The sequence below is a fragment of the Carcharhinus amblyrhynchos genome, unplaced genomic scaffold (assembly GCF_965287045.1).
Source record: "Carcharhinus amblyrhynchos unplaced genomic scaffold, sCarAmb.v2.hapA scaffold_61, whole genome shotgun sequence".
NCBI classification, from domain to species: domain Eukaryota; kingdom Metazoa; phylum Chordata; class Chondrichthyes; order Carcharhiniformes; family Carcharhinidae; genus Carcharhinus; species Carcharhinus amblyrhynchos.
In genome coordinates, this window is record NW_027649801.1 from 286,156 (window position 1) to 300,306 (window position 14,151).

At 40.3% G+C, this 14,151-nt stretch overlaps 1 protein-coding gene across 1 annotated transcript in view; it reads right to left on the minus strand.

Moving 5' to 3' along the window:
* Positions 1 to 1,267: 1,267 nt before the first annotated feature.
* sh3bp2 (SH3-domain binding protein 2) overlaps positions 1,268 to 14,151 on the minus strand; it is a 120,947-nt gene continuing 108,063 nt past the window's right edge. The window contains exons 10-13 of the mRNA XM_080182516.1: positions 5,180 to 5,235; positions 4,395 to 4,473; positions 4,236 to 4,295; positions 1,268 to 2,586 (exon numbers count right to left, since the gene is read on the minus strand). Coding sequence (XP_080038642.1) covers positions 2,449 to 2,586; positions 4,236 to 4,295; positions 4,395 to 4,473; positions 5,180 to 5,235 — 333 coding nt within the window. The 3' untranslated portion in view covers positions 1,268 to 2,448. The remainder of the gene's footprint in view (positions 2,587 to 4,235; positions 4,296 to 4,394; positions 4,474 to 5,179; positions 5,236 to 14,151) is intronic.

Consider the following 14,151-nt stretch of genomic DNA (forward strand, 5'->3'; position numbering starts at 1 on the left):
AAAGAATTATAAGGGATAGGATTTATAATCATCTAGAGGGAAATAAATTGATTAGGGATAGTCAACACAGTTTTGTGAAGGGTAGGTCGTGCCTCACAAACCTTATTGAGTTTTTTGAAAAGGTGACCAAAGAGGTGGATAAGGGTAAGGCAGTTGACGTGGTGTACATGGATTTTAGCGAAGCGTTTGATAAGGTTCCTCATGGTATGCTATTGCAGAAAATGCAGATGCATGGGATTGAGGGTGATTTAGCAGTTTGGATCAGGAATTGGCTATCTGACAGAAGACAGAGGGTGGTGGTTGATGGGAAATATTCAACCTGGAGTTCAGTTACAAGTGGTGTACCTCAAGGATCTGTTTTGGGGCCACTGCTGTTTGTCATTTTTATAAATGACCTAGATGAGTGTGTAGAAGGATGGATTAGTAAATTTGCTGACGACACCGAAGTTGGAGGAGTTGTAGACCGTGAGGATGGATGTTACAGTTTGCAGAGGGACATAGATAAGCTGCAGAGCTGGGCCGAGAGGTGGCAGATGGAGTTTAATACGGAAAAGTGTGGGGTGATTCACTTTGGTAAGAATAACAGGAGTACAGAATATAGGGCTAATGGAAGGACTCTTAGTAGTGTTGACGAGCAGAGAGATCTCGGGGTACATGTGCATAGCTCCCTGAAAGTTGGCACCCAGGTTGATAAAGTTGTTAAGAAGGTGTACAGTGTGTTAGCTTTTATTGGTAGAGGGATTGAATTTCGGAGCCATGAGGTCATGTTACAACTGTACAAAACTCTGGTGCGGCCGCACTTGGAGTATTGTGTACAGTTCTGGTCGCCGCATTATAAGAAAGATGTGGAGGCATTCGAAAAGGTGCAGAGGAAGTTTACTAGGATATTGCCTGGTATGGTGGGAAGGTCTTATGAGGAAAGGCTGAGGGACTTGAGGTTATTTTCATTGGAGAGAAGGTGGTTACGAGGTGACCTGATTGAGGCATACAAGATGATCAAAGGATTGGATAGGGTGGACAGTGAGAGCCTTTTACCTCGGATGGTGATGGCTAACACAAGGGGACATAGCTTTAAATTAAGGGGTGGTAATTATAGGACGGATGTCAGACGTAGGTTCTTTACTCAGAGGGTAGTAAGGTCGTGGAATGCCCTGCCTACAGCAGTTGTGGACTCGCCACTTTAAGGGCGTTCAAATGGTCAGTGGATAGGCATATGGATAACATTGGAATAGTTTAGATTAGAGGGTCATTAGATTGGTTCCACTGGTCGGCGCAACATCGAGGGCCGAAGGGCCTGTACTGCGCTGTAATGTTCCATGTTCTATGAAGGGGCCGTCCTATGCAGGAAAGTTGACAAGGTTAGGTCTATACATATAAGATTCTGAGGGGGCTTGACAGGGTGGATAGTCAGAGGGAAAATCTTCATGGAAAAATCTAGAACTGGAGGGCACAGATTTAAAATAATTTAAGACGGAGATGAGAATTTTTTTCCTGAGGACCATTAAGATTTGAAATTCTCTACTCCTGATGGCAGTGAGGCTGGGTTGTTGAATAATTCAAGGCTGAATTAGACAGCTTTTTGATAGACCATGGAGTCTATGGTTATAGGAAGTAGACAGATAAACAACCACAAACAGCTATAATCTGATTTAATGGCAGAGCAGGCTTAAAGAGCTAAATGGTCTGTTCCTGCTCCTATTTCTTGTGTTCTTATGGATGTGTGCATTTGAAAAAAAAATAGGAATATAAGCTGAAGAGTTGAGAAGAGGTAGATGGAAAGGGAGGAAATCTGCAAAGACTTGGCGGTGGTGCTGGTTTCAGTAGCCTACTTGCTAGTCATTTAACAGCATACAAAGTAAAGAACATTTTAAAGAATGTTTTAAGATTCTCAAAACTTTTTCACTCCATCCTGGATTTCTCAGAAAAAAATCCTAACGATGTTGAAGTAATGTTTAAGGAGACACAATACAGGATTACAATTTTATACAGTAGATCAATGCTCAAAACATGAATCAAACTGTATTTAATACTACATGTATTGCCAACATCCACTTCAAGCCCAGAGTTAGAAGAGCCCAGGTGGCACCCATGATTCCCCTTGCAGTTCTTTACATTTTGGTTGAGTGATCAGGATGCTGAGCTGAAAGTGCTTCACAAACACGAAGGGAAGTAAATGTCACAGTTCAGATAATCACAAGCATCTTTTCTGTGTGACACAGAAATGAGAGTGTAAGGTATTACAGCTGCTTTGTTTTGATAAAATGAGATTTCACAGCTTTTCAGATTCTCTTGGCATGATTCATTACAGTTCTGTTTCTTCATGTTTCTGCTTTCTTCTAAAACAGTATTGCTTGAATCATCTTCAAACCTTGAATGTGCAGTAAATTGTCTTGCTGTCCATTTCAGTTTGTTTCAAGTCCAAAGAGGTGGCATATAGATGGGTCAATATCAAAGTGGGTTCTTATAGCCATAAGGTACCCTGAGATTTAGATGGTCATGGATTGGGAGAGTGTGCTTATGGTAAAACTCGACCATGCTTGCAAGGCATGTGAACCTTATCTCAGATTCTAGATAAAATTTGGATTCCTATAAGAAAAACAAAAATGTAATTTAGAACAATACTCTCTTACCTTTACTACTGGTATCAGGAATACAAATACTGTAAAATTGATGTAAATAATTAACATTGAATTCAAATGCAACTTTCTTTCATGGGATGTGGGCATCACTGGTTAAGCCAGCATTTATTGCCCATCCGAAATTGCCCTGGAGAAGGTGGTGGTGAGCTACCTTCTTAATAGCTGCAGTCCATGTGGTGGAGGTACATCCAGAGTGCTGTTAGGAAGGGATACTAGTCGGATGGCATTGCCTTAAATCTGTAAACACAGTCATGAATTGGAGAGAATAGGAGTGGTGAGTTTTAAACGTGGATTAGATTTATGGCAGATAATTACTAAGCTCTTACCCAGGGCCACAATCTCAATTCTTTAAATGAGCTTCAAGGAAGAAATGTTTCAGGTACATTTTGGCAAGAGGGAAAGATAGGGGCACCATGGATGACAAGCAAGATGGGGATATATGATGTAACATATCAGTTGAATTCTTCAATTGAAAACCAGGTGAAGTACAGTGGCACAGTCACCTAGTGTGGATGGCTTGCATCCGAGTTTACCAAGGGAAGTGGGATGGAGACAGCGGAAGGGCTTCCAATAATCTTCCATTCTTCCCTTGATATGAGAGAGGTGCCAGGTGATTGGAAAATGGCACAATTTCAAGCCTTATTCAAGGAATAGTGTAAGGACACTCCTACTAACTATCGGTCAGTAAGTTTAACATTTGTGGTGATTAAGATTTTAGAAACAATACTCAGGGAAAAGAATGACAATACTTGGGGAGGTTTGAGTTAATAAAATGGAACCATCACAGATTTGTAAAAGGCTAACCTAACTGAATTTTTGATTAAGTAACAGAAAAGACTAATGGAGAGAATGCAGTAGATTTTGTCAATTCAAATCGATTTATTTTTGTCACATGTATTAGTACACAGTGAAAAGTATTGTTTCTTGCATGCTATACAGACATTCATAGAGAAGAAAAGGAGAGAGTGCAGAATGTAGTGTTACAGTCATAGCTAGGATGCAGAGAAAGATCAACTTAATGCGAGGTAGGTCCATTCAAATGTTTGTTAGTAGCAAGGGAGAAGCTGCTTTCGAGTCAGTTGATATGTGTCCTCAGTAGGCTGCTGGGATAAGATGGAGGAATGGGACTGACTGAATTGTTCTACAGATAACCAGCATGGATTTGAAGGTTTGAATGGCCTTCATCTGTGTCATAAAGACTTCATAATTAGAATTGCATACCTACCAGGGAGTAGGCATACGGATGTAAAATCAGGTGGCATCACTGGAATTTTATAAACGACAGAGTGGTGTCAGGCCTTCTCTGTGGCCAGCTGAGGTCCTTCAGTGGCTAATTAATGGCTACTTGAGGAACTCCTCCCACTACTGCTTATATTTTCCATGATGGCTTACTGCTCATTTCTATATACTTATCAAAACACAACTAGCCATTTCTGAAATTCTAATTAGTCACACGTAACTAGTGTGTAGTGTACTGGATATTGATGTTCTGGAAAGGTTTTCCACTAAACAGAGGGTTATTTTCTTTAATAAGGAATTCAGAATTAAAGCAGCAAATGTGGGTTACTAACCATTATTTAAACAAAGTTTACTGACCTTTTCAAAAATTCTGTAGTTCCTCACTTTCTTTTCTGAATCATCCCATACGACTAAAACCTTTTGCAAGAGACAAAAAAGTAGGATATGTTTTACAATGGACTGATTACTTATTAGTGGAGCAAAGGCATACACTTGTACAAATTATTAAACTCCTACCTTTCCCGACTTTGAAGAATTCCTTATGCAATACAATCCATTCTCTGGGTTGGAACCAGGACTTGTAGACATGAACAATCTTTGTGAATAGATGAGAATGATTTTATTTAATTACTTTATGAGTCTGTGTACTTTATTAAAAATTGTGCTCAGTTTTATTCAACAAAGCATTATCTTGCCCTAAAACTTGACTTCCATTCCCCCTGTAGCATATTCTGACTATGGCATCACTGCTCTTTGTTGACTTAGCTAATCACAGCCAGTGCAGCATTAGGAGAGTTGCAATTGGCCTCAATGCCCTGGGTTGAGGTAGGGCGGGGGGAAAATCAGTCAAGTCAGGATTACCACTTCTGATTGTTATTCAGATGGAAATGAACATATTTGGACATGGGTAGAATGTGGCTAGACTGTGAAGCTCTCCACATTACAAATCCCTGATGCTATTGACCATCAGGGCTGACAGATCAATAATCATTTTGGCAAAGGACAAGAGGATGCCTAATTTATATGTAAATATGCTACAGAAGAGAGAGGGAAAAACTAACAAGTGAAAGAAATGGTATCACCGTTGGGTTGTCAGTGCACAATTGAGGTGCTTCAATACAACTTAGAAAGACATTAGTATTTATGTTGAAAAAAATTCCTGGAGAATGATGTTGTACATTGCAGAAAGAGATGCAATTGCATTTCCACAATTGCTTCAAGACAGTGAAAAAATTGAATAGTGCCATTCAGCCTTAATTATTAGTAATATATCTATATTTATTAGTTTAATTCATAATTACCTTTCAACATCATTGGATTCCGTTGTATTTACAAATACAGAAGATGGCAGCTGTACCTATGATCAAACCAAGCAATGAAACTGTTAGTAAATAAACAAATGTGACAACTCAGTCTAAGATTTTCATCCATTTAAACCTTTTTGTTCAACTGTTTTTCTGTGCAGCCTCCTTGATTACCTTGGTGGACCAGCAACACCACAATTAGAATTGTGGAATTCACTACCACAGAATGTAGTTGAAGCCAAAACATTGTTTGATTTCAAGAAGTTAGATATAGCTCTTGGGGCTAAAAGAATCAAGGGATATGGGAGAAAGGGGGAAATCAAGATATTCAATTTGTTGATCAGACACGATCAAGATGAATGGTGGATCAGGCTCAAAAGACTGAATGGCCTACTCCTACTTCTAGTTTCTATGTTTAACTGGAACACAGTGCTTTGGGTCAGCTTTTAGGTCTGGAATAAGTCATGTTAAGGTCAGATTTAAAAAAAACGAAACCTATCTTTTTGACGGCTGCTTAGGATGCATGTAGACCTTGTCATCCTGCCGTTTACTTGCTAATTTCAGGGCAAACCAATGACTCGAAAGTGACCTTATTTTAGACAGTCACTAGTACCTAATATGGCAATATGATACTGTTCAAGTGTGGGAGTTTGTCACCATGGGGGCGGCCTTACGAAAAAAATTCTATGTCCAGAATCAGCATGCAAAACGGGAGAGCTTCAGATCTGTTTTTTGATGAGGAAAAGCTGTACTGTCGGAGCTGCTCTCATTTAAGTATAAGTTCTTTCTTTACCTCAATGGTTTACACATCTATAGTGTTATCTTCGTAAAAAGGGACACCTCAAAATACTTTACAGGGCAAATGAAATGAAAAAAGTTGGTATTTCTTGTTCACCACCACATAGCTCAAAGCTTTTGCAATCAAAGAAGTGTGATCACTAGCTCTGGATCACCTGACATGGGGGTGCTTGATATTGACACTGGATGGACTAAGTGAAAACTGTTCTATACCTTCACATCAACAAATCCAACAGTCCTAAATACTGGTCCATAAAACAAAATGATAATTGTAAACTAACTATGACAGCATTATTAGATGGACTTGCATTTATATAGCATTAATTACACAGGATATCCCAAAATGCTTTACAGCAAATTAAGTATAAGGACACAATTTTTCCAGACCACTTTAATTTATCCTCTCAAAGTTGAAGAGTGACCCAGTTTGGGTTGGGTGAATCCTGGATTACTGAGAAAAGTACAATTGAACATTATGAAGGCTCTGGCCATAATCTTGCACTGCTTAGATAAAGGGGTGATGCCAGAGGCCTGGAGAATTGTAAAAAAGGAGAGAGAGAGAGAGAAAGATATAAATCAAACAAGTATAGGTCAGTCAGCCTAACGTCATGGGGAAACCTCTCGAGGCAACCATTTGGGACAAATATAATTGACATTTGGAAAATTATGAAGATTACTAAATGAAGATCATCATGGATTTGTTAAGGCAGATCTCAGAAGGATAAACAACTAAAAGAACCAGGGTCCTAATTGCCACTTTCTCCAGTGCGGTCAGGGATGGGCAATGAATGACAAATTTGATTGAGCTTTCTGCTGAAGTAATAGAGATGGTTGAGGAGGCTAATGTAGCTGATGTGTATATCTACATTCAAAAGACATTTTTTTTAAAGTAGCACATAATAGATTAGTAAGAAAAGTTAAAGTTCATGGGAATAAAGGGAACGTGACAATGTGGATAGAAAATTAGCCAAAGGACAGAAAGCAGAGAGTAAGGGATAATAGCATTTTAGCTTAGAGATATGCAGTGACCCTTCCTAGAGACTTATATTCAGACCATTGCTCTTCTAGTTTTTTTTTATTTTTTGGGGTGGGGGCACCATTGGCAAGAATTATTGCCCATTCCTGTCCACACTGGGGAAAGTGGCAATTCAGATCACTGCTATTTTTCCATGAAAGATCTGGACTTGGGTATGCAAAGCATAAATTCAAAATTTTCAAATGTCACAAAACTCAGAAATGTAGTAAACAATGATAAGGATAGTTACAGTCTTAGGAGGACATAAACAGATAATACAACGGGCTGACATATGGCAGATTAAATTTAAAGAAAAATGTGATGATGCATTTTTCTAGGAGAAAAGAAGAGAGACAATATAAACTAAATAATGCAATTTAAAGCAGGTGTAGGAGCAGAGACAACTAGGGATTTATGTACACAAATCTTTAAAAGTGCTAGGACAAGTTAAAACATATGGACGCCTTGTTTTTATGAATAGACACACTAGGTGATAGGCAGAAGAAAAGCAGGGATAAGGCAACATGAGGAAGTTTTGTTTTGAACATAGCAAGACATTATGATCTGAAATGGTGAGGGTGATGGAGCAAGATTGAATAGTAAAACTTTCAAAACAGAATTGAAAATCTATCAGAACAAAGAACAGTACAGCACAGGAACAGGGCCTTTGGCCCACCAAGTCTATGCCGACACAGATACCTCTCTAATATTTTCTTGCCTCTATGTAGTCCATATCCCACTACTCCCTGCTGATTCATCTATCTATCCAGATGCCTCTTGAACCTTCTGATAGAATCTGCTTCCACTACCTCTCTTCCAGCAGCACATTCCAGGCATTCACCACCCTCTACGTGAAAAACTTGCCCCTTACATCTCTTTTAAACATCCCCCCTCTCATTTTCAACCTATGCCCCTAAGTAATTGACCCTTTGACCCTATGAAAAAGACTCTGACTACCAACTCTATCTAAGCCTGTCATAATCTTGTAAACCTCCATCAAGTCCCCTTTCATCCACTGACACTCCAATGAAAACAATCCAAGTTTGCTTAACCTTTCTTCATAGTCCATATACTCCAAATCAGGCAACATCCTGGTAAATCTCTTTTGCACCCTTTCCAATGCATAAATATCCTTCCAGTAATATGGCGACCAGAATTGTATACAATACTCCAAATGCAGCCTAATCAAAGTCTTATACATCTGCAACATGATTTTCCAATTCCTATACTCAATGCCCTGACTGATGAAAGCCAGCATGCTGTACGCCTTCTTGACCAATTTGCCCACCTGAGTTGCTACCTTCAGGGAATTGTGGATCTGCATGCCTAGATCCTTCTGTATGCTAATATTTTTAAGGGTTCTACTATTTATTGTATATTTTTCTTTTGCAGTAGACCTTCCAAATACATTTGTCTGGCTCGAATTCCATCTGCCATCTTTCAGCCCAGTCTTCAGTTGATTTATAGTCTGCTGTATCCTCTGACAATCCTCCTCACGATCTGCTACTCCTCCATCAACTGCAAATTTACTAATCAGACGACCTATATTTTCCACCAAATCATTCAAGCCTTCAGCACTAATCCTTGTGAACACCGCTTGCAACAGACCTCCAGTTTGAAAAATACCCTTCTGCTGCTACTGTCTGCACTTAGTGCCCAAACCAATTTTGTATCCACCTTATTAGTTCACCTTGGATCCCATATGACTTCACCTTCTGTATCAGCCTGCCATGAGAAACTTCATTGAAGGCTTTACTGAAGTCTATGTATACAACATTCACAGCCCTGCCCTGGTCAATTTTTCTTGTCACTTCCTCAAAGAACGCAATCAAGTTTGTGAATCACAGCCTGCCCTTCACAAAACTATGTTGCCAGCATTGATAAACCTATTCTCTTCCAGAAGTGAGTATCTCCTGTCCCTAAGAATCTTCTCCAATAATTTCCTCACCATTGATGTAAGGCTCACAGGCCTGTAATTTTCCAAATTGTCTCTCCTGCCCTTCTTAAACAAAGGAACAATGTTAGCTACTCTCTAATCCTCTGGTACCTCACCCATGGCTAAAGTGGATACAAAGATTTTGGCCAAGGTCTCAGCAATTTCTTCCCTACACCTCTCCCAGTATTCTGGGATAGACCTTATCTGGCCCTGGGGACTTATTCACCCTAATGTTTTTAAAATCTCCAATACCTCCTCTCTTTTTATCTCAACATGTTCTGGATAGACTGGGACTTTTTTTTCTGGAGCGTAGGGGGCTGAGGGGTGACCTTATAAAATAATGAGGGGCACAGATCAGCTAGATAGTGAATATCTTTTCTCAAAGGTAGGGGAGTCTAAAACTAGAGGGTGTAGGTTTAAGGTGAGAGGGGAGAGATACAGAAGTGTCCAGACGGGCAATTTTTTCACACAGAGGGTGACGAGTGTCTGGAACAAGCTGCCAAAGGCAGTGCTAGAGGCAGGTACAACTTTGTTTTTAAGAAGTATTTAGATTATTACATGGGTAAGATGGGTATAGAGGGATATGGGCCAAATGCGAGCAATTGGAATTAGCTTAGAGGTTTAAAAAAAAAGGGAAGCATAAACAAGTTGGGCTGAAGGGCTTATTTCCATGCTGTAAACTTCTATGACTCTATGAGAATGTCAACATTCTCCTTTCTACACTCACCATCAACCACATCCTTCTCCTTTGTAAATACTGATGCAAAATACTCGTTAAGGACCTCACCCGCCTCATCTGGCTCCACACACAAGTTCCCTCCACTGTCCTTGAGTGGACCTACCCTTACCTTAGTTACCCTCTTCTTTATATATGCATAAAAAGCCTTGGAATTCTCCTTAATCAACCTGCCAAGCACATTTCAAGGCCCCTTTTTGCCCTCCTAAGTTCCTGTTTAAGTTCTTTCCTGCTATCATGAATTCTTCAAGAGCCTTATCCGTTTTCAATTTCCTGAAATTTATTTGTGCTTCCTCCTTCTTTTGCACTAAGCTCACAATCGCTCTTTCATCCATGGTTCCTGAATCTTGCTATCTTCTTCCTTCATTTTTACAGAGACATACTTGTCCTGTTAACAACTGACTTTTTTATTGTTTTTATTCCAATTCAGTCAAATCAAGTCCAATTCAGAGTCTCAACAAGTTGAGACTGAATAAACTAGGCTTGTACTCGTTAGAGTTTAGAAGAATGAGGGGAGATCTCATTGAGACGTATAAGATGATGAATGGGATGGATAGGATAGAGGTGGAAAGACTCTTCCCGCTCAAAAAAGACAGTAGGACTAGGGGGCACAGCCTCAAGATAAAGGGGGGGCGGTTCAGAACGGAGTTGAGGAGGAACTTCTTCACTCAAAGGGTGGTGAATCTCTGGAATTCTCTGCCCGTTGAAGTGGTGGAGGCTGCCTCGCTAAATATTTTTAAGAAGCGGGTTGATGGGTTTTTGATAAGAGAGGGGATTAAGGGTTATGGGGAGAGGGCGGGAAAGTGGAACTGAGCCACGACAGATCAGCCATGATCTTATTGAATGGCGGGGCAGGCTCGAAGGGCCAGATGGCCTACTCCTGCTCCTATTTCTTATGTTCTTATGTTCTTATGATCAAAGCTGACAAGACAGGGCTCTCACCTCTTTTCTTGGGCTTGATCTACGTGATCCAAGCTGATTGGAGTAGGCATAGCTCCTCCTCCAAGGTTTGATCACATTTGCATCATAGCCAAAAGGCCAAGATGCCGCTTTTAAAGATTGCTTCAAATGAAGCTGAAATGTAACCTAATGACTTCAACAAAGCACAGCATGTCAATACTACACTTGATCTTAGCTAAAAGGCAACTGACTTTTAAAAGACTCCCACATATTGGATGTGGATTTACCCTCAAACAGCTGGCCCCAGTCTACATTCTCTACCTCCTGCCTAATACCGTCATAATCTGGAGATGCCGGTGTTGGACTGGGGTAAACACAGTAAGAAGTCTCACAACACCTGGTTAAAGTCCAACCAGTTTATTTGATAGTAAACCCACAAGCTTTTGGAAATGCTGTTCCTTCATCAGGTGTGTGGAAAGAACTTTCCACACACTTGACGAAGGAACAGCATTTCCGAAAGCTTGTGGGTTTACTATCAAATAAACTGGCTGGACTTTAACCTGGTGTTGTGAGGCTTCTTTCTGTGTAATACCATCATAGTCAGCCTTTCCCCAATTTAGTACTTTCACTCTGGGACTACTTCCATACTTTTCTGCAAGTATCTTTAAACTTACAGAATTGTGATCACTGTTCTCAAAATGGTCCCCCACTGAGACATCAATCACCTGTTCAGGCTCGTTTCCCAGAACCACATCTAAGATAGCCCCTTCCCAGGTTGGACTATATATATTGCCTCAAGAAGCACTCTTGGACACACTGAACTAACTCAGCTCATCCAATTCCCTGGCACTAAAGGAATCCCAATTTATGTTGGGGAAGTTAAAATTGTACATCTTCCCATAATCTGCTGAAAAATCAGTTCCTCCACTTCATGCTGGCTGTTGGGAGTCTATAGTACAATCCCAACAGTATGATTGCACCACTCTTGTTCCTGAGTTCTACCCATATGGCCTCACTGCACGGTCCCACCAACATGTCTTTCCTCTATATAGCTGTGAGGTTCTCCCTAATCAATAAAGCAACAGCCCACCTCTTTTGTCACCCTTCCCATCTCACCTGGAGCATCTAAATCCTGGAATGCTGAGCTGCCAATCCTGCCCTTCTTCCAAGCAAGTCTCCATAATTGCCACAACATCATAGTTCCATGCAATAATCCAAGCTTTAAGTTCATCTGTCTTACCTGTCATGTTCCTTGCCTTAAAGCAAAGACATCTCAGATCATCTGTCCTATCATGTTTTGTACACTCTCCCTGTGTTTTATTTCTCTTAGCTTTACTGGACCCAGTCATGGAGTTCACCACAGTCTCAGTAGTCCGTACTGTGGCCCTGTTTGATTTTTGACTTTGGTTTTTCTGCTTTTCACTTTCCCCCTTACTGCCTTTTGTTTCTGTCCACACTTAACTTCCTTCTGACTCCCTGCATCAATTCCCATTTTCCTGCCACATTATTTTAAATCCTCCCTAACAGCTCAAGCAAACACTCCCCCAGGACATTGCCCAGGTGCAGACTGTCTGATTTGTACTGGTCCCACCTCCCCCAGAACCCATTCTAATGTCCCAGGAATTTGAATCCCTCCCTCTTGCACCATCTCTCAAACTATGTATTCATTTGAGCTATCCTGACATTCCTACTCTGACTAGCACGTGACACTCGTAGCAATCCTGAGATTACTATCTTTGAGGTCTTACTTTTTAATTCCCTAAATTCAGCTTTTAGGCCCTCATCCTGTTTTTTTTTCACTTTTCTGCACCACAACAGCTAGCTATTCGCCCTTCCCCTCCAGAATATCCTGCAACCGCTTCGAGACATCCTTGACCCCTGCACCAGGGAGGCAATATACCATCCTGGAATCTTGTTTGTGTCTGCAGAAATGCCTGTCTATTCCCCCTACAATTGAAACCCCTATCACTATTGCTCTGCCTACTCTTTATCCTGCCCTCTTGCGCAGCAGAGTCAGCCATGGTGCCATGAACCTGGCTGTTGCCATCTTCTTTTTGTGAACCATCTCCCCCAGTAGTATCCAAAATGGTATATCTGATTTGGAGGGAGATGACCACAGAGGACCCCTGCATTGCCTTCCTCCTCTTCCTCTGTATGGAACTTTGGGCAAAGAGCAGGACAGTGGGATGAATTGGATCACCCTTTCAAAGAACAGATGCAATGGGCCCAATGGCCTCCTTCTGTGCTGTATCATTCCATGGTTCTATGACAACATAACCCTAATATTTCACATCTTGAAACATTTTGATCATGTGGTTTTGCAATAAATTATGTGTGATTTTCTGTAAATTGTCTTCACTGCAAATGTTATTACCCAACAGCAATAGTTCATTTTTCCCCTCTCCCTGAGCTTGCTTACTTCAGATTCCTCCTCCCCATTATTGCTAGATAATTCCACCAGAGGCCACTATTTGCTAACCTCTATCACTCCTTTATAGTTGCTCCATAAATACTGCCCAGTACTCAAAATTAAATGCAACTGTTTACACATTTTAGGAATTTAATATGGCAACAAAATTTCTGATTCTCTTAATTGGCACAAAATGCTACGCTTTAAAATTCAAAATCCAAAGCAAAAGACCAAGGCAATGCAGGTCACTAAGACTGGGTAAAAAAAAATGCAAAATAAAGTTCTGTTAAACACAAATTTTTGTATGCCTGAACATTGTAAAAGAAAGTGAAGGCTGAGGAAGGTAAGGGATTCTACTGAGACAAGATGGTAGGAAAGAATGAGTGTGCAATGAACATTGGATTTCAATGCAGTAAAGGTACTGGAAGGATAAAGGAACTAACAGCAGTTTAAGATCACAGGCGGGATTTTCCGGCCTGAAACCTGAAAATCTTGCCTGAGGTCACTGGACCTTGCCATGCATGGTCTGCTTCTCGCCCACTCCGATTCCTGTGGTTTGGGGGGGGGGGGGGGGGTACGGTAAAATTCACCCCACATACCAGATGAGACGTTAAACAATGGTCACCTTCCTTTTCCAGTGAACGTTAAAGATTTTATGATACTAATTGAAAAAGAGAAAAAGGACTGCCTGATATCCTCACCAACATTTCTTCCTCGAGCAAAGTCACCAAAAAAGTTAACCCATCATCTCATTACCATTACACAGCTATTGCTCGTGCAAAATAACAGTCGTATTTCACAATATAATTCATTATGAAACATTAACATTTTGATAATTTGATAATGTTTTATACAAGGAGGCCAATATTATCAAAAGTCACTATTTACAGACTAAAAACAATAAAATATTGTGAGATGAACAGAGATAAGAGATGGGGAAGAAAGATTTCACTTCACACTCAAACTCTAACATATAGATAATAGGAACAGTAGCATTTCAACATTAAATATTTAAAAAGTAACAATATAATTCAAATAGTGATATTTTTTATCTCTTAGAGCACACTCTACTGTGCTGTAATCTGGGCTATTGGGTAGAGAACCGGGGAAATAAATATTGATGGAGTTGCTTGCATTGATTACAACCAGTGAGTGAAGGGTACTCACAAAAGAA